This window comes from Stegastes partitus, unplaced genomic scaffold, assembly GCF_000690725.1.
Source record: "Stegastes partitus isolate 25-593 unplaced genomic scaffold, Stegastes_partitus-1.0.2 Scaffold37, whole genome shotgun sequence".
Classification (NCBI taxonomy): Eukaryota; Metazoa; Chordata; class Actinopteri; family Pomacentridae; genus Stegastes; species Stegastes partitus.
The window spans coordinates 388,365-407,429 of NW_007577768.1; the positions used below are offsets into that span (position 1 = coordinate 388,365).

Below are 19,065 nucleotides of genomic sequence, written 5' to 3' on the forward strand. Positions count from 1 at the left end.
CAGTCCACACCAATGAATTCACAGGAAGTGTATTCATATGTTAGAGCTTTTGGTTCTATTGCAATTCGATATTCTAAAAAAGGCTGGATAACAGGTACCTTGTTAATGCTGTGTTAGTCCACTGCGTGTCATCAAACCCAATCCTTATCCATGCAGTGAGCAGCAGCAGTCTAATCCAATCAGCCCAAAGAAAATTATTCCAAATCACATTTAGTGGCTAGTGAGAGGTTGCCTTAGACATGATCTAATTAGCCACTCTTCTGCTAGTCTGTCCGCTAGGAAATGGCTTGAGATGCCGAACACAGAGATAAGGAAATGGACTCTGATATGTACTTCAGTGTGGCTAGTGGGGTTGCATTAAAAAAAAAAAAAAAGTGATGCCTGGTGACTCAGCAGAGCAGAAGATGAAACAAGGTTCAAGTACAGTTTAGGCTCGCAGTTATATGAGCTTATGAAAATGTGGAATTATTTCATTACCATGAAACTCAAACAATGTATTCATGTAGGACTGCAAATTACACTTCAATAAGCTGCCTTTTTATAGATCAGAAGTGCAACGCTGATTCTCAGTACCAGCATTAAGCCTGCGTGATGAGCATGCCTTGGCTTGTTTCTCAGCCAAGCTAAAGACACACCTCCCTTTTCAGCCAGTCCCCTGAAACTGGTACACACCTCCACTCTCTGTTGTCACATTCAGATGATACTACTTCACCTCAAGCGAAAGCGAATGTGCATGGTGTGAACGCATACCTCAGTGGTTGCGCGCTGCATGTGTGCTCATGTGTTTCCCGTACACTGATTCACATTTAGTGAAGAATGTGAGGAATTTTTTGTACACATTGTTGGCAGCAAAGATAACTATGCAAAATATTTCTCCAGCTATTACAGAAACTGCCCCAAACTGTCAGTGTTGTTTGAAAAAAATAAAAAATAAAAAATCCTCTCTTTAGCTATGGGTTGACTTCTGTGGGTGTGTGCTTGCATGCCTTTAGATTTGTTCTAACTGCTCGCACTCATTCATACAACGGTCACCTGCACTTGCACACAAGTTTTCACATATTTGTGCACTCAAACCTAAAATGCTTCTAACAATCTTTCTCCACTAAAATAAACTGTCCTGAACCATTCAATCACAATTGTCTATCCTCCTAAACAGTTCTGACCACAGAGTTCTTTATTTTTATATCAGAAAAATAAAGCCACACAACTATGAGCATTCACTCACAAAGCTTTTCAAAACAACAATAATCACAACAATCAGAGTTATATTAAATCATTTTTGGTAATGATGGTAAAATGGTAATGAAACTAATGCTCAACTGAATTGCTTTCATTTTCTCAATAGGACAGCCAATGTGGCTTCATGTGCAACATTAACTGGCCATATTATTCCGAATACAATATAAGAATCTAGCTAGTGATCTGACTAAGTTATAATTAAAGCATGGTTAGATAAGGTGTTCTATTCACAGGTTTTCAAGTATGCAGTCAGAAAGAAAAACCTTATTTTGGCAATATATTAAATCTTGCGGAAGCAGATTTTATTTGAAAATACCACATCTAAAAAAATAACCTGCAACTATTATTGCTTTACTGCTGTGTTTTTATTAGAGTATACTACATCTGCGGAATGAAATGGTTGAAGGCTCCATGATTAACAAAACAATTTTAAAAAATAGCACATCCGTCAAACACAGCACATTCCCACTGGAAGGATACACCACCAAGCAAACAGCCAGTGGAGAAAAGCATGTTACCAAAGAGATACAGTATCCACTGTAAATAAAGGGTGCGATCATGCAAAGAGAAATTACACAATCTTTAAATTTTTAGCAGTTGAATGAAGTTTTTCACTCCTTACACGCAAAATAGTCATGATGAATTCCAGATCTGACTGGTCTTTTAATATGATCTTCATATATGATTCTTTATTAACTTTGTAATTATAAGGACTGAAAATACACATGTAATACACAAATGGGAGACAGATTAAAGGGAAAAACCACCATAAAGAGTCTTAGTAAGGTGTTGGGCCACCACGTGCAGCCAGAACAGCTTCAATGTACTTTGGCATAGAAGTTCCTACAAGAGACGGAGCTCTATAGTCAGGGTTCCAGTGTAGCAACTCGGAGGAGGCGCAAGGTGGCACAAGCATTTACAAAAATGCCTCCTTAATTGGCTCTGCCAGCTTTTCCATTTCCATTGCAGTATAGGATCTGACAGCTTCTACCGCGATGTTAACTCATGAGTGCGCCCAACAACAAATTTTGGACGTACCTCCAGCTCTACTAGCATGTAAGAAATAGAACAGTGAAGGGCTTGTTATTTTAGCCTCTATGGTGAATTTTAAGTTGTTGATGTTTAAGAGGAGAAGACAGGAAAAACGGCACTTGTTGTCCTCTCCAAGTTTAACCAACCAGGGTCGGGCTCCGCACACAAGTTTTTTCAGGGCCGCTCAGAGCAGAGAGAGGTGGGTTTTTTTCCCCAAAGACAGCCCTAAAAGAGGTTCTACAGACATGGTTCTTGCAGTGGAACAGACTCAGAGGTTTGGGTCATCCTAAAATGGCCCACAAGTTCCTGCAGTAGAAAGACAACTTTCTTATTCTAAAAGAAATTCTCTCATTTTCTGCTTCGATTACGGTAAGGGAGAGCACTGTTTAACACATCAGTCTAACATCTCCCTTAGGTGTTGGATTGCATTGAGTTCAAGTGACTGCAAAGGTAATAACATATTAATCACATCATTTTCATAATCATCAGTGAGCTCTTGAGCTCTATGGATAAGGTCATCGTCAACCTGAAAGAGCTCAATCCCATCAGGATAGAAATGTTTCACCCTAGGATAAAGACGATCACTCAGGGCAACTTTGTATTGATTTGCAGTGACCCTTCACTCTATGGAGATAAGTGGACCCAGACCATGCCAGCAAAATGTCCACAGCATAAGAGCCACCAAATCCCCTCAATGTAGGGGTCAAGGCTCCTGGTTTTTCCTTTGATTGGTCACCCCCCTTATACATCTAATAAGGCCACCAGTAGGTGCACGTCAGTGCATGTGGAATGAGATCACTAACATTTGCTCTATTACTTAAGTATCCTTCTCACTTTCTTCTAATAGTATTGCTCCTCCAGCATGGTAAAATGCACTCACATTGGCTTGTGGTGGCAAGGGCAAAATTCAGGTCAGCAATCAATACCTATTACCCCACTGAGTAGGAAACAACATTAAACTTAGGACATGGAGAAACAGAGATTGTACATCCATTATGTAGCCTGTGTTTAAACCCTCTGGTCGGTTTGTTTTTTTTTTGTTTGAGTTGTTTGGTTTTGTCAGTTTTGTAAAAAAAAAAAAAAAAAAAGATAGTAACAGAGAGCATTACAGTAATTTAAAAACATTTCTTTGCCCACTCCACAGTTAGACCAAAGTAAATGCCTGTCACACTGCAGCCTGAAAATGACAAAACACTTTCAATGATTCTATTGATTTCTTCATCAAAAGCCATCCGCTGCTTAGGGCGAGGAGTATCTGATTGTCTTTATGTTCAATTATTCCTCTAATTTAAAAAAAAAAAAAAGAGTAACTCCCTGACTAACACATTAACACCACTTTGTATAACCAATGGGAATCATAGCTGAAAATGATTCCCAGACACCCATGTTGTTAATTACCCTTGTTCATACAGCGCCCCATTCAATCTGCATACTCTGAGGACGGTTTGTGAGTGCAGATGGCTGCCTACTCTCAGCCATGAGAACTAAAGCTGCACCAGAGATAAAGACTGGCTCATCTGACTTCAGGATACGTTACTCCCCAAAACACAAGTTTATCACATTCCCACAGTATCTCCTTGTGAGTTCTTTCAGTTATTATATTTTTTCCCCGAGATAAGCTGAAGGTTAAAATGATGCATGTTTTGCTACTCCACAACCCTGACACTTTTATCCACTGCATTCTTTTTTTGTGATTACCTGCTCCCTCTCTGCTCCTGTTTTTACCCTATCTGCATTTGCTTCTCCAAACCTAGCCAATCTGAGCTCTTGTGCCGAGTCACATGCACTTGTCAAAGCTGCATCGTTAGAATTCAACACATTCCTTTGGCATGGCAGACTTGGTTCACATGATCACGCTGTTCCTTGACCGCTGACGAGAGAGGCTTAAACAATTCTCCTTTCAGCCACTGTTGGCTTCAAGACAAACAGTGCTATCCGGCCAAATGTGTCTATATCAGGTAAAAAAAATAAAAAAAACACAGCTACAGTAGAACACAAACTGAGGCATGCATTAAGTTTAGAACAAACCCCAAATCGAATGAGAAAGAAACACATGTTCTGATTTATGACATTTCAAAAACTTAAAAGACTGAATATAGAAGTATATGAAAGTTTTTTAGTAACACTACGGAGAAGTGATTAATAAATTATCATATGCAACAAAGATGAGGTCACTTTAATTCCAAAGGAAAACTGTCATTTAATTGTCATGAACTACAAACATGCCTGTTACACATAACACCTGTAACTCAACCTGCTGATCCCAAAACACTTGTGTTGGAAACTCCCGTTGCAACTTCACACAGTTTACAGTAGAACGGCAACAGGGCATCATGCTTTCTGCAGTTATGGATTTTAACACTGTTATTTTTACTTGCCTTTGACATTTACCAACATTACTAGTTGGCTGTATCCCAAATCGAAAAGCAGGAAATTTCCATCTTGTTTAATGTCAAGTAAAAAAAAAAACAACTACAACAAAAAAAAAAACACACCAACCTTGAATTTCAAACACTAGTGGGTTATCCAAATGCCATTGGTTCAGAGCCGAAATAAAACGGGTCAAGGTATTCCACAGGTTACTAAAACCCGCCAATGACAAGCGTAAAAAGAAGAGCGGAGTGCCAGGGAAAGCGCTGAGAATGCCAAGAAAGTAGGTAGAACAGGGGAGCAGCTCCTCCAGACTCTTAGCTTCCAGTCAGTCTAGAAATGAATCCTCTCTGAGAGCGAGGGTCTCTGCTGCATCTCTCTGTCTCTCTCAGTGTGTGTGTGTGTGTGTTGTGTGTGTGTGTCTGTTTGTGTGTGTGTACATGTGTGCGAGTTTAACCATGTCCTCTGGCTTGAGGCCAGGCCAAAGATATCGGGCAGCACCATAGTAACTCTAATGCAATCAGGGACAGTGGCCAAAACAGGACCAATGGTGAACAGCAAAAAGCCCTCCATCTTTATCTGTCCATTTGTTTCTTCAGAATTCCTACTCTAAAAACACACCAACAAAATGGTTTAAAAAGAAAATTAAACAGATGTTTAAAAAGTATATAAAGAGACAAAATAATGCCCTTTATATCAAAAATAAAATTCATTTTATTGAAGGCCTATGTGAGTCACAGTACCTTGGGAAATTACACAGGTCAGTAGCAATATTTCGCATCTAGTCTCAAGGCTGACACCCCAACACCCCCCTGTCTAACTCAGCCGCTCAACAGGCTGGGACAAACATGCACGCATACTGGTGCTCACAGCACAGAGCAGCAGAAGAGGGGCAAAAAGCACTATGACAGCAGTGGGCTATATTAAGGGGCTGCAGACACAGCGGCTAGGGTCAGATCACACAGCACCGCATAACTAGAGTGCCAGCTGTGTATGTGTGTGTGGGAAATAACAGGTGAACCATTAAATGTGAACAGATACAGTCGCACATATTTCTACCTTCAAAAGCTGCCCGCAAACCCCATCACTCAAATCATCCAACATTGTCAACTCATCCAAAGGATCAAATTAAGCCGGTATATACAACAAAAACTCCCTGGGAAAAGTCTTCTAAAAACAAGCTTGGAGAATCTGTAAACAGACAAAACATGTCCATTTATCTGTAGTAACCTCTGGAAACTATGAGGCGCTCTGCAACTTGCACAATCTATTTCTTCATTAGGTGCACAACTAATAGCTTTGACGTAACTAAACATATGATGTTGAAATTTTGAACATTTACAAAAAAAGAATTCCCGTTTTAAATGCCGACCACTCCACAAAGAGGAAGTTTTTTTGTTTTTTTTTTAAAGGCATAGGTCACAAGACATTTGGCGGAAACCGCTTCTCTTTCTTAGACTAACTTAATCATAAACATCACATTAGCACAGAGTGACACCCTTCGGCAAGGTTGCATAGATAGCTGCCGATGTGAAGTTTAACTGCTGATTTAAAGTTCTTAATGATCCAAAAAGGATTTACTGATGCAATCAGTATCCACATGCAACGCAAGCACAACCAGCAAAGCTCAAAACAGCAGATTTACAACTAGCCCTCAGTTTCAAACTGACTGACAGGTCAAAAGGTAAAACTACATCAAGCACATTATATTTCTGAAACCACTATTTAATTAATCAAGCAGTCAATTAAGAGGATGTTCAAGTCATTTTTAAATACAACTACTCACATTGGCAACAACTTATATTCTGGTTCAAAAGGGGAGTATTTCTTGATTTTGATCTAAAGTATTAAACTGTATATCTCTTTGTTTTGGACTGCAGGTGAGACAAAACAGGACTGTGGACAATGTCACCTTGGCATCTGTGCAAAGTGTAATCAACTTTTAAAAAAATATTTTCTGAAATGTTATCAATCAAGTTAATCAATACTGGCACTAACTGTTAGTTCCCATTTGTGTCACCACAGTCCACAAAATCAGAAAAAAATGTACATCGAAATAGGTCCACCTTATTATACAGAGCAATTCTTTTTCGTTTGTTTGTTTTGTTTTTTTAATCTCCAAGCCAAATTTGAAGAAAGTTGCAATTTTTACAGGTCAACCTCCAAACAAGGCTGTGGGAGCTGATTTCATCAAGCAGCTGTGTTTAAACATTTGTGACCATGTAGTCTTGAGACTCTGCTGAAGATGCTATAGCTCAGAGGGCCTCCTGTTGGTGAGGTACAAACTTTCAGGGTGAACTGACTGCAGCGCTCAGTTCTCCTGAGTGACCACAAGTACACTGCAGCTCCTGCGTAACAGGTGTGTGCAAACTGCAGCAGTGAGTGCACCTACAGTGATGTGACAACAAAACCTTTAAAAAGTGTGAGGGAAATGCTTTCAACGTATACAAATCTTCAGTGACTCACATCACAAGTGAGTCATAGCAGCATCTTTTGTGTCTCAGGGAATGTAGTTCTTGGAGATACAAAGCCAGGTATATAGCCTGGTTCACAACCACTCTCTTCTTCATTATTCTTTAAAAAGAGAACGACAGGGTGTTGGAGCAAAATTGGCAAAGAAAGACCAAATTGAGGTATAGAAAAGGGACAAGCACAAGGACACAAGCAGAAAAATAACAATATGAAGGCAGAAAGAATAAAGACAGAGTATAGGACCCCTCCTCCTCTCTCTTCACCCGCCATCTGGTAGCCATCAGCGCCTCACACAGGAAAGGGCGGCCATGCCTTTCTGGGGCGCCAGGGAGCGGCTCCTCTTCCCTCTTGGTGTTGGAGGAACAACAATCGGCCAGTGCATTGCATTGCAGAGCAGTGCAGTGTAGTCCAGCCCATCCTAGCCTAAGCTGAACGGCCAGCAGCAGCAAGGGACCAGGCACTCACACCCCAGCACACCAGCAAAGAGGAGCACAGAGCAACCTCACATTCCTGTTGTCTGAGCCTGCCAAGAAGCACTGGGAACGGAAAGAAAGAGGGAGAGAACAGAGAGCTGCTCTCACTGGAGGCTGCCTAATGGTGCTGCTTTGAGAAGCACTCCATCCTTTTTCATCCTGATTGCTTTCTCTTCGCTCTCCTCAACAATGATGACAAAGTTATTGATTGCCATTGTGGTATATTCCAGCATGTACTTCCCTGCATACATATTTATAGCCCTTTACCATTCGTCCTGAAGAAGTTTCCCTTGCTTTGCAAGAATTCAGGGAATGCACATAATCATAAATTTGGCCCAAATACCGTTTTTTCTTTCCCCCCCACCAAAAAAAACACAAAAAGACATGCACACCAAACTGGTGGGAACAGGGACCTCGACAGCCTTTTTGTCTGTTTAATGTAAACGATTTTAGCCATCTGTGTTCTGCTGCTAGTCCTGTTCAATGTCCACACCAGACTACAACTACACTCTGGAAATAGAAAGCAGCCTTATGACACGTACTATTTTTACTGCCTGGTATCATTAGCTGACAAGTTGAAACATGAAACAATGTAAACCAAGTATGAGACTTTTGATCTGAGAAAATACTTTCTTTAAATTCAATCCAGGTCACATCGCTGTGTGTGAGAGAACTGTCCTGATGAATCGTACCAAATGAAACAACGTGATGATGTGTGTGATTAGCCTTGCATCATAGTTCCAAGCGTTCCGTCATCTGCATTTAATAATAGCTGCACTTTTAACTGTTCGACTTGGCACAGTGACAAATGGCACAAAAGGATCATTTTGCAACTGAACTGAATCATATTCCACAGAAATCGCAACTCATAAACTGCTTCCAAGTATCAAACAGGAAAACCAACTGTGCATGAGAACCACTTCTCGACAGTCACTCCATGAGCTGCTTCGTGGAATTGGCACACAGGACAGTAAACAGCTGCACCAGGCAAAAAGAGAGACGTCTGTTTACAAAAAGCTCCATGTTAGCCTTGACCTAACCAATTTTATCAACAATGTCCATGCTCCACTGAGGTAACAGTTTAAAGACAAAATAGCAGAATGTAACTATCACAACAACATACATTTTTGGAGGGAATTATGCATAATCTGCAGACAGCGCCACCTATGGGCGTAAAAGTACCCCAACACAGATTTAGTTATAATGTCAACAGCACATCATTTCATTCCCAGCTTTTTTTTTTACCTTTTTAAATTGCATATTTCAACAAATAATATAACTAGAGCTTGTTTACCATTTAAAACACAGGGGCAGTTTCTTAAGAATTCCTCACCTGCGTCCTTCATTATCACTCAACTGAAGAAGAAAAAACATCACAAATGACAATACTCTACATTTCATTGTAGCATCTCATAGTTTTTGAACACAAACCCAAGTTTAAAACATGGCAAAGCTCTTGACAGATGAGCTAAGAAGATAGCAGCTAAACAATCGTCTTCAATTTCATTTTGAAACTGTAAACAGTTGCATTCTATTGTAAACAATAGCTGACGGTGCTTTGAAAAGCAATTGCATTGTTCAAGAATCCGATTGGAAGGTTATGCATGCATGTGTGTAGTTCAAACAACAAGACATGATCTGCTGTGAAAGAAGCTGCATGCATGAGTGAAAGTTAAGAAAACTGCTGGACCTGACTTAAGGTTGGTTCACTTTTGTTGCTTTCAAACCAACAGGTGTGTTCTGATTATACCAGATGCTAATTGCAGATGTTCAAGATCAACAGCGTAAAATGCTGCTGTTCTGACCTGAGCAAAACAATGCAATGTCAGAAATAGACCTCATTTTTATGCGGAGCTAAACATGCTTCAGTGAAGGTGACCGACATGTGTAATTTATGTTTTCCAAACTTTGTAACATAAAGCACTGATGGATAGCATACATAACGAGCAAACTGTGTAAAAAAAACAAACAAAAAACAGACAAAGTTTAGCACACATTTTTATATATTATTACTTATGTAATTTGGTAAAAGACTGTTGAGAAATGTACCACAGAAATGCTCTGTGCTGCCACCTTTCAGATGAGTTTGTTCTAAGTGAATGCTTTGTTTTCATGGTTGTGTTTTTCTTTGTGAGGCAGTGACAGGACTTCAGGCACTACTACACTCTATAAATATCCAGAAGAAAATGGAGACGAACCACAACCATGTTTACTTCTATTGTGTTTTGCAACAAAGACCTAAACACTAGTTCTCCATACAAAAGACTTCAACTTGTGGGAAAGAAATGTGTTAAATCTCACACAGCCAACCGTGATGATACAATGATCACTTTAAGGATCAACAGTTGCAAAGAATCTACGGACTGTTAGTATCTATCTGTTGTATCCTTGCAGTGTAACTTTTGAAGCACTACGGTCACCATGTTGAAACTGATATACCTATGTATAACACGATGACAATACTGTGTGTCAGGGATAAAAGTGGGCCGGTAGGGATAACTATTGTAGTAGCCCAGATATTAATATTTAATGGTTATTTGTTTGTAATGGACATTAAATAATTAATGGCATATGCAATCCATTTTCAAGCTGTGGTAGATCACACAACAGTAGCCTGCTTACTTGAAATGGAGTGCTGTGCTACTGCGATGGTGAGGACATGGTCCAGCAATTTTTCTTTGTTAGCCTAAGAGGCTAATGCTGCACAAGTACCCCTCTGTTGCATCCCGTTCGGGTTGCTTGTTTGTTTGTTTCTTCAAGCATGTAGGGAGGGGGGGCTTAACAGAAAGTGAGTGTTTGTTCTCTGTTCCACTTGCTAAGCAGATTTAATGAATTCTCTACTTAATCGAAGAGCTGTGCCTTTGTTTTCGTTTGACCACACTGTCACATTTGTTGTACATATTTCTCTTCAATAGTCTGTAAATGACAACTGTTTCCAGTCAGCTACAGATAGAAGTGATGTCTGATGGACACCGTGGTGTATACTGTACATGCATTTTCTCCCAGCTGAGAGGCCTCAAGACCAGCATGGAGTATGTCCTCAGTTTCCCTTTACAGCCATCAGAGGAGGACCTTCAGGGTTCAATATTTTCCTTCATCCGGTCTACCCTGTAGCCTTGTGCTCCAGCACTGAGGCCCTTTTAAGGGCTGGACAAAGCGCAGAGCAAAATCCTAATCTGTTTCTAGTGGGTACATGCCAACGAACTGCAAGGATTACAATGGTCTGTGTAGCTATGTGCAGTGGAAGGAAAGAATTGAGAAAATCAGGGCTGGACAATATAATCAAATATAAATGAACCCCTAATTTTACATAGTGATCAAATTGCCAATCATATAAATTTAAATAAATGGAAGGCTTCCTAGCAAGAGCTTTGATTGACCAGTCATGCTTTTGTGTGATGAATAAATACAGAGATTAAATGTAAGACAAATTCAGAGCACCTGTTTCAAAAACGACTGGCTGCTGCAGTGTTTCGAGAGCACCTCTTCCAACAATCTTGCAACCAATTCTAACATCAGCATCACAAAATGTGCGTCTTAAACATGTCACTGTATGTAATATGAACAGTAGTAACAAGGTGTTTTTACTGAGGCAGGACATTATTATAAAGACACATAGTCATGACCCCAGCAATCAGTTCAGACTGTTCATTGCCTTACAGTTTTCATCTAAATGGCACATGACCCCTTTCTATATAATGATGTGATGGGGCAATGTGTTGTCATGTGCATGCTTTCTTTTAACAGAGCGGTGCAGGAAACAACTATGCAACTCCATCCCTGCATGTCCTCAGGTCCCTGTGACAGCACACCGCATACGTCCTGAAGACACCACGTTTCCAGTCGTTTGTTTAAAGACGTTTTTAGTTGTGGACCTCGACAGAAATGTACAGATTGAAAGGTAAAAGAAATGAAAGAGAAAAAGGAGAACCAGATGGAAAATGCAGTGTCAATGAAACGGAAAACCACAGAGGATACAGTTATGACAAACTCTGGCTGGGAAAAGACCTACAAAAGCAATTGTGGTTGGATACCTTCATGCTGTCCTTGAATGAGCCATTAACGGACATGAAGTGTGGACTCTTTCTCAACCGATTCTGTCTGCAACAATTAATCCAAAACTAAGGCTGTCTTGAATATAATGCACAGTTTGTATTTATTTAATGCTAACTGAGTTGCCTTAGAGGCCAAAAAAGGAAGCTATCTGACTGAAGGAAAAAAAGAGCACAAAATATTAATCCTTTTTTGGCCATTTGCCTCTAAACAAATGCAGAAAAGAAAAAAAAAAGAAGCAGTTTTTCCATTTCATTGCTGAAGTTCATGGCATGGTCACTCATTGTGATGTTTCCTATTGTCCTCTCCTGTTCTGACTTCTACACCTTGTTTCAGTAAATACAATGTTTTCACTAGTAAGGCAAAGTGCAGCTTTTTTTTTATGGGTGCTCGCAATTTGTGGTGTCTCAGTATTTAGGAAAATACATTTTAATTTAAACATCAAGTTACAATCTTATAAGCAATTATTGAAATTTATTGTAGAATTACAGAACCCAAACACATCAATATTCCAAACACTCGGTGCCCCAAACCATTGCATCGTCCCATCCCTAACGTTATACCTTTGCAGTTGTCTTTGAGATTGACAGCCTTCGAGTGTCATGATGGCCCTCTTGCATAGCAATCCTCTCAGAAGCCTCCAGAAACGAGAAACCAATACGAACAGCCAATGTCTTTGCATCAAGACGTTTCTTCCAAATGTTCCTTATTTCACAAATACAGAGATTCCTTTTGTATTACTCTGACTCTTACGTTTGCTGTAGCATTACTGTGCAATACTCATGTGAAGTTGCAAGACTGTTTCTCTTCAGCAAATGATTTTAAATCTATGATCAGCACGGCACACTTCATCGTTGACATCTACACAGTGCTTAATGCTATAACTGTTGTGCTGACATTATCACGTAAGCCTGAAGTTTTTTATTTATATACTCCACTTATAAGTTTGTGAATTGACCAGGATGTGAAGCATAATCTACAACAATAATCTACAAGATGATGTGACGCTAGCTTCTAAAAACAGAGCCCTCTTCTCCAACCTAGTAAAAATCTAACAGCAACATCGACACCATGACATATATTTGGTATTTGGTGTGGCCGAAGAAAACCTTTTCCAAAAAAATATTTCAAGATATTCTAAAACCATATTATTATTATTATTCAAAATCTGAAAAACTTCATTGAGTAAAGCTGTGTGGTGGGAAACCAGAGCACGATTGAGATTAATTTGGTTTTATCTGCACAATCTTGTCTACGCAAAAAAAAAAGAGTGCACAACATTTGGTAATTTGAAATATTAAATAAAAATCTGTCCATAACAAAATTTCAGGCTAGCTGTGAAATTATTTAGGTTTAAACTTGTACAACATTTATCTAAAATCCACTCCAATGGTGGAAAAAGAACAGTGATGAACTGTCAAGATACAGTGTCCTGTTATAACAGACACTTGCCAACCCTACATTCTCTTTCCTGAGAAAGACAAAAGCTGGAGGGTTTGTCGTCATTTTATCATAAGGCTTCGAGCTCTGTTCTGCTCAAAACTGTAAGCAACACCTGGTGAATGCAGTTAACGAACTTGTAGGATGGAAAACGAACGTGGTTTTGGTCTCGCAGAACATTGCTGTGAGCCACCAATTTAGTCAACGGAACTGTGAAATACTGACAACATCATCTGACAGAACCACAAGAGTTTCCAATGCCAATATTCAGAGCATAATCACAAGCCATTCTAAATTTTCCAGCAGAGCACATCATATGATTGTCACCAAACAGAACACTCGCACATTCAAACCCAACGTTATAATGAGGCTAAATGATTTGGGGAAAACATCTGCTTTTTATCAGTTTTTCAGACATATATTGGTATTGATTTTGTGCTATAGTTTTTTAAAGTCACACTTTAATTCAGTATTTGCTATGGAATAAAAACTAAACGAAATGGAGTGTTACCACATGGAACATCATCAAAAGCGTGGCTATCACACAGCAAGGCTGGCATGAACCCGTAACACCACTGACACCAGAGTTTAAACCCTTCATCAGTCCATTTTGTGGCAAAAATTGGCAATGACTGAAAGTTTCAATCTACTCAAAGCAATAAAACTGAAATACAACATCAGTCTCGTTACTTAATAGCCACACCAAATATACCCTAAAGTGATGCGATTTGTTAATTGTATTGTTTCAAATATGAATTTCAATTTAAAATAGATTATGCACAATAATTTAGAAAAAAATACATAGTCTTTATGTCAGTGCTGGTGTCCCCATATGATACAGGTAATGATATCAGCATGTCCAAACACTTACTTGCACTACTGTTAACATTTTAGCATAAATTACTAAAGGCTGTGTGTTTTTAGCAGGGCAGCAACAAAGCATGCTGAGCACGATGCTAATTACACAAAATGCTGTGTCAGCCAAGAAAGCAAAGTTAAAATTAGTTATCTTACAGCAAGTATTTACTCTTCACAAGGTTGTTACAACGTTCTTTTTAAATAAAATTATGAAAACAGATTTCTCCAACAAAAAAATAAAAAAATCAGAAAATCAAAAGACTATTCAAATACTAAAACAAGCCCTAGTTTCAGTCTCAATGTTTTTCTACTAATCCTTACCCACCTAAAACTCACACACATCATTACTAGTGGATGGGTTCCTATTTTAAACAACAATCAACTTCTCTCTTTATTTTTGGGCAGCTGGTGGTGAGTTACTGGATTGGTAACATTTGAACGATTTGTCAGCAATTACGAAACCTCATGTGACCAGGCTTTGTGACCTTTCACAGGGAGGAGGACGCTGGCCCAACCGCCCACCCACCTGTGCTCAGCAGCATTTTTAGATTCCATCAAACGCCATGCAGCTAAAAGAGAACGTTTATTTTAAATTTCACATACATTCATGTGACATTTATGCGACTGTATAAGGCCAACTTAACAATGCTTTAAATACAGAAGTGGTACGTACAATAGTAACACAGAGTACAGCCACAGATGTCAATCAAGAAAGAGTTATTTGGGTCCATTTTACAAGACACATAAAAATATCTATAGATGCTACTGTTGATGGGGAAAGTTAGGCTAACATCCAGACATACATGTTCTCATTTTAAACCATACAATGTAAGCTAAGTTTACACCTAGCACCCAAACTAATTCAGCGTTTTAGGACCCCTACATCAAAGATTTCCAGAAATGCTACTGAGCCAATTTGAAAACTGTATGATTGTGGTTTAGACAGTTAGGCAGAAACTATGACTTTTGTAAGCAATGACACAGACACCTATGTTTGCTAGTTAATTGGGAATTATCAGTTAATACATGTCTTTCTCTGATTGATCACCTCCGTCTGGTGGCCCTTTTCTTTAAAGGGGGGTTGCATTTCCTTAAGCCAATCCCAATCATTTTGGGCGGCGTTGTCCCTTCAAAATTCTCATGGCGATAATTGTTTTGGTGTAACATTGGCATGAAGGAAGGCAAGCATCGTCATTAAGATGGCTAACTCACTGCAAAAACAACCAAGACTGACCTACTGCACAATCCAACGTATAGGCAAAACTTGAAAATTCTCACTGTGGCAATTTGTTCCTCAACAGTTGTTCTCATTTCCTACAGTGAAGGGGATTTTGAAAAAAAAGTAACATGTAGATTGCAAAAGGTGAGGAAAAAGCCACTTGAAATACACGGCCAATGACAGGCTTATACCCTCAGTCTACATCGAGTAAGTCAAACTACAATAAACATAATATAGCTGTATTAAAAAAAGAGAAAAACAACATGGCAGTGGTGGTGAGGGTCCCTTTAAGCCCAAACAAGGAGGAAAGTGGATTCCAGCGTGTCCTCTGTTTAACGTACTAGCTTGTAATGGCTAACCATAAACTGCTAACACCAAATTTTCTCAGACCATTGTTGTTTACATAAATGAAAAAACTGGCAGTAATTTAGTAGCTGTAAACAACTACAATTGCACTTGAGGAAATCAACATCAAAGGAGCAGCAGGGTCCTTAAAACAAGCTACTGTTCCCAGAAAATGGCTCTAAAACAAGCTAGCTTCCATATCCATGAGAGAAAAAAAACAGCCTGCAGGCTTCTTTGCTGATAAACAACAACTGCGGGTCATTACAGTGTTGTAGGTCACTTTTTTGTGAGATGATCTGAAAATGTAGTCACATCATCCTACTGAAAGTGTGACTAAGGGTTAATAGTAAATGGTAAAGGCACCATCACTGCTCTGCGTTATGAAGCTGTCAGTGATTACCACTCACAAAGGAGTATGCTACCCAAGGAAAATGCTCACAATTGGCTACTGAACTGGGACTTCAACTTCCTTCTCATCAAATCAAACGCTATTCGGGTATGAATCTGAGCCAGCCATTTAAAAACCTCATCCTTGTAATTCAAGGATCAAACATGTGCATCTAAAGCTACTTGCTGTTGCCGGTTTGGAAAAGTTTTTTTCCCAGAGCACAACAATTAAACATTGAAAAGTGTACATTAAACTGTTACGCTGTGTGTGTGAATGTTCAATGGCAGATTAGGAGACACACACACAGTCCTCACTAAACCACATATGACTTTTAAAAACACTCTATGACAGATGAGTAATAGGTCAGTTTAGCAGCGTAAACGCTTGTAGTTTACAAATAACACTTCATTATGCACAACTCTCCAGCAACAAGTTTGAAAATTGCCGCAATGGGGTCACCCTTTGATGTAATCCGCAGTTGTTTTGTAAATCATTCAACCTCTGGCATGGCCATCGATCACCTGTGACTACACAAGCCTTTACTTCCAGATGAAATCAATGTGTTGTTGGCCCAAGACAATCAAACTCTCTCATGTTTGACTCCAAAACAACAACCATGTGCCCCAACTGAAGTGCCTTTGAGCAAAAACAACGGCCTCCCTACCTGGTACTACTCTTATCTTAAGGGAAGACAGACAGACAGACAAGGCAAAGTGGAGTCACACCGTTTCAGGTTCACATTAAAAAGGAATATGACAAAGGCACTACAAGATGAGGCCTATACACGTCTGTCACTGCGCCCATAGTCTGCAGGGGAAAAGCTGGCACATTTTGCCTGACAGGTTACTTTATTACAACGCAACAAAGAGGATATAAAGTGCACTTACGTAACGTCTCAACTTTTTTTCAGGAGGAGACTTTCTCAGCCACCCTGAACACACCACCTCTCCCCCACTCATTTCTGCTCCTTCCTCGCTCTCTGGCCGGAGTTGGAGCGCAGATTGTCGTTTGGCTTCGTTTGTTTTTGGGAGTGTCTTCTACCTGAATACAAAATAAAAAGAAAAATACATGAAAAAAAAACAAAACACACAAGTTGACACGAAGCTCAGACGGTGAAGTTGGAAGAGGAAAAGTTCAAATGTAGTATTGTGTTGTTTCTGAGAGCAACAGACACCGTCACTCCTTCGAAAGTCGACTCACCGACAAGGCGGCTCTCTGTGAAATGCACAGACCAGATTTCCACGAGTTGTAGTCAAACAAACGAGAGTATCCTGAGCCTGAAGTGAACATAAACCTCCTCGGCACCGCCTTTTGTACAAATATCAACGGTGAATTGTGTATTTTTTTGGCTCAAACTGAAGCGCTGTGGGGGCAAAGAGAAAAAAAAAAAAAAAACAGGCAACTGAAAGTCGCTAAGTTTTTTTTGTTGTTATATGTAACGTCTCATGCTAATTCCCGTCAAAGTGTGGAGCGATTCCCGGTTGGCGAGCTCGGATGTAAATGTCCCACAGCGGACCGGTGCATAGTTGTCGTCTGGTGCGCAAATTAAACCAATCTCGACCGTAAACACAGTGGTTTCGCCGAGCTTCCCTACCAGTTTACTCCCATGGTTCCTTAATTGTGATTGACAGGGTGGCTCCGTCTTTCCCTAAACTCACCCTCTTCTGGAACATGGCGGCGTCAAGCTAACGCCCGCGACGACGCAAACACCGGACGCCCTGGGATCGTGTTTTCAAAATAAACCGCATGGGTTTAATAAAGTTGAAGCAACTACCCAACATGTACCTCATGTCAGCAAGGAAACTTGCAGTGTAAGCTAAGTTCAATGTGACGCAGCCATTTCAGTATAGGCTAACTGAGATTTAACTGCATCGACTGTGTATGGGACATTTTAGAGCTATAGCTAGTCAAACAAATTCATAAAAGCATAATTTTTAAAATTAAAACTATATTCTCATGTATTTGTTTTTTGTTTTTTGTTTTTTTACTTTATTTTATTATTATTATTTCTTTTATTGTATTTCTTTATTTGGCAAAAAAACAAACAAGCAAAAACAAAAAACAACTGTTGAATTGTAAATATGGAAATCTTTGTATTGTATTCTTTTTTTCTTGCTTGCTTTTTTACTTATTTTTTATATTTATCTCTCTTTTTTGTATATTCTTATGTAATTATTTAGTTTGTGCTACTGTCATAAAACAATTTCTCTTGTGGATCAATAAAATGTATCTAAGTCTAAGTATTGGCTACAAACTCTTTCTTGAAACTAATATTTACCTTCGCAAGCAGCGTCACCTCAACCTGATTGGTATTCATTTGGAAATTTATTATGAAAGTTACAGCCGGAAGTTGTGTTCGTGTCACCGCAGCAGCTTAGCTAGTCGTTTAGAGGACGAGCTGGGGAGGCGGCGGCGTGCAGGGAAAACTGTAGAGCTTCAACCATGGGACATGTAGTTCAAAAATCGTCTGTGTCCCGTCCCAAAAAATATGTCAAAATAGTGTTGGGCGGTTTGCTAGATGAAACATGACGCAACGGGGCTACATGCGCCTCTGGGTGATCACAAAAAGTGGCCTCAGACCGCTGAAGAAGAGACAAAGAAAGGAGCCACCTCAGCGTGACAGTCTCAAAGGTCCCAACAAATCATTGCACGTCTAAACTACACTATCCACAATGCGTGTGGGATTCCCTGAAGAAAACACGCCATGAAAGCATGTTTGAATAAGGAGAGTCCCCACTCAGTGATCTACTCATAGATATTAGTTACTTTGTGCCAGCTTGTATCTCTCTAAATGTATTCGGATGTTAAATGTATTTATAGGGTAGATCACACCTTGTTTACACAATTATATAATTCACAATATAATCTGTATTTTTTTTGTTTTGTTTAATTACTAATATACCTGAACATCTAATCATCATTTATACTACATGCTCATTTATTATTTGAACTGTATGGTAATCTAAAACGCCACCATTTACCAGCAGTATCTTACAGTCCAACACCACACCAGTTAGTAAGCAGTGACTCTTGCAAGACTGATATCGATCTGTTCAACCAAATCTGATCAATTTCCCGGGATGAACAGATCATCTATAACTTCTCCAATCCACTGGTGAAGGCATGTTTCCCCTGCACTTAGAATGGTATCTGAGGAATCTTATTGGAATGCTATT

At 39.5% G+C, this 19,065-nt stretch overlaps 1 protein-coding gene across 4 annotated transcripts in view; it reads right to left on the reverse strand.

The window, feature by feature from the left end:
• Positions 1 to 17,493, reverse strand: part of gab1 (GRB2-associated binding protein 1) — a 53,104-nt gene extending 35,611 nt beyond the window's left edge. For 2 of the 4 annotated variants that reach the window (XM_008302614.1, XM_008302611.1), the window contains exons 1-2: positions 17,090 to 17,493; positions 16,777 to 16,930 (exon numbers count right to left, since the gene is read on the reverse strand). In XM_008302614.1, the coding sequence (XP_008300836.1) occupies positions 16,777 to 16,848 (72 nt within the window). In that variant the 5' untranslated portion in view covers positions 16,849 to 16,930; positions 17,090 to 17,493. The remainder of the gene's footprint in view (positions 1 to 16,776; positions 16,931 to 17,089) is intronic. The other 2 variants (XM_008302630.1, XM_008302622.1) reach the window with 1 other exon arrangement.
• Positions 17,494 to 19,065: the final 1,572 nt, after the last annotated feature.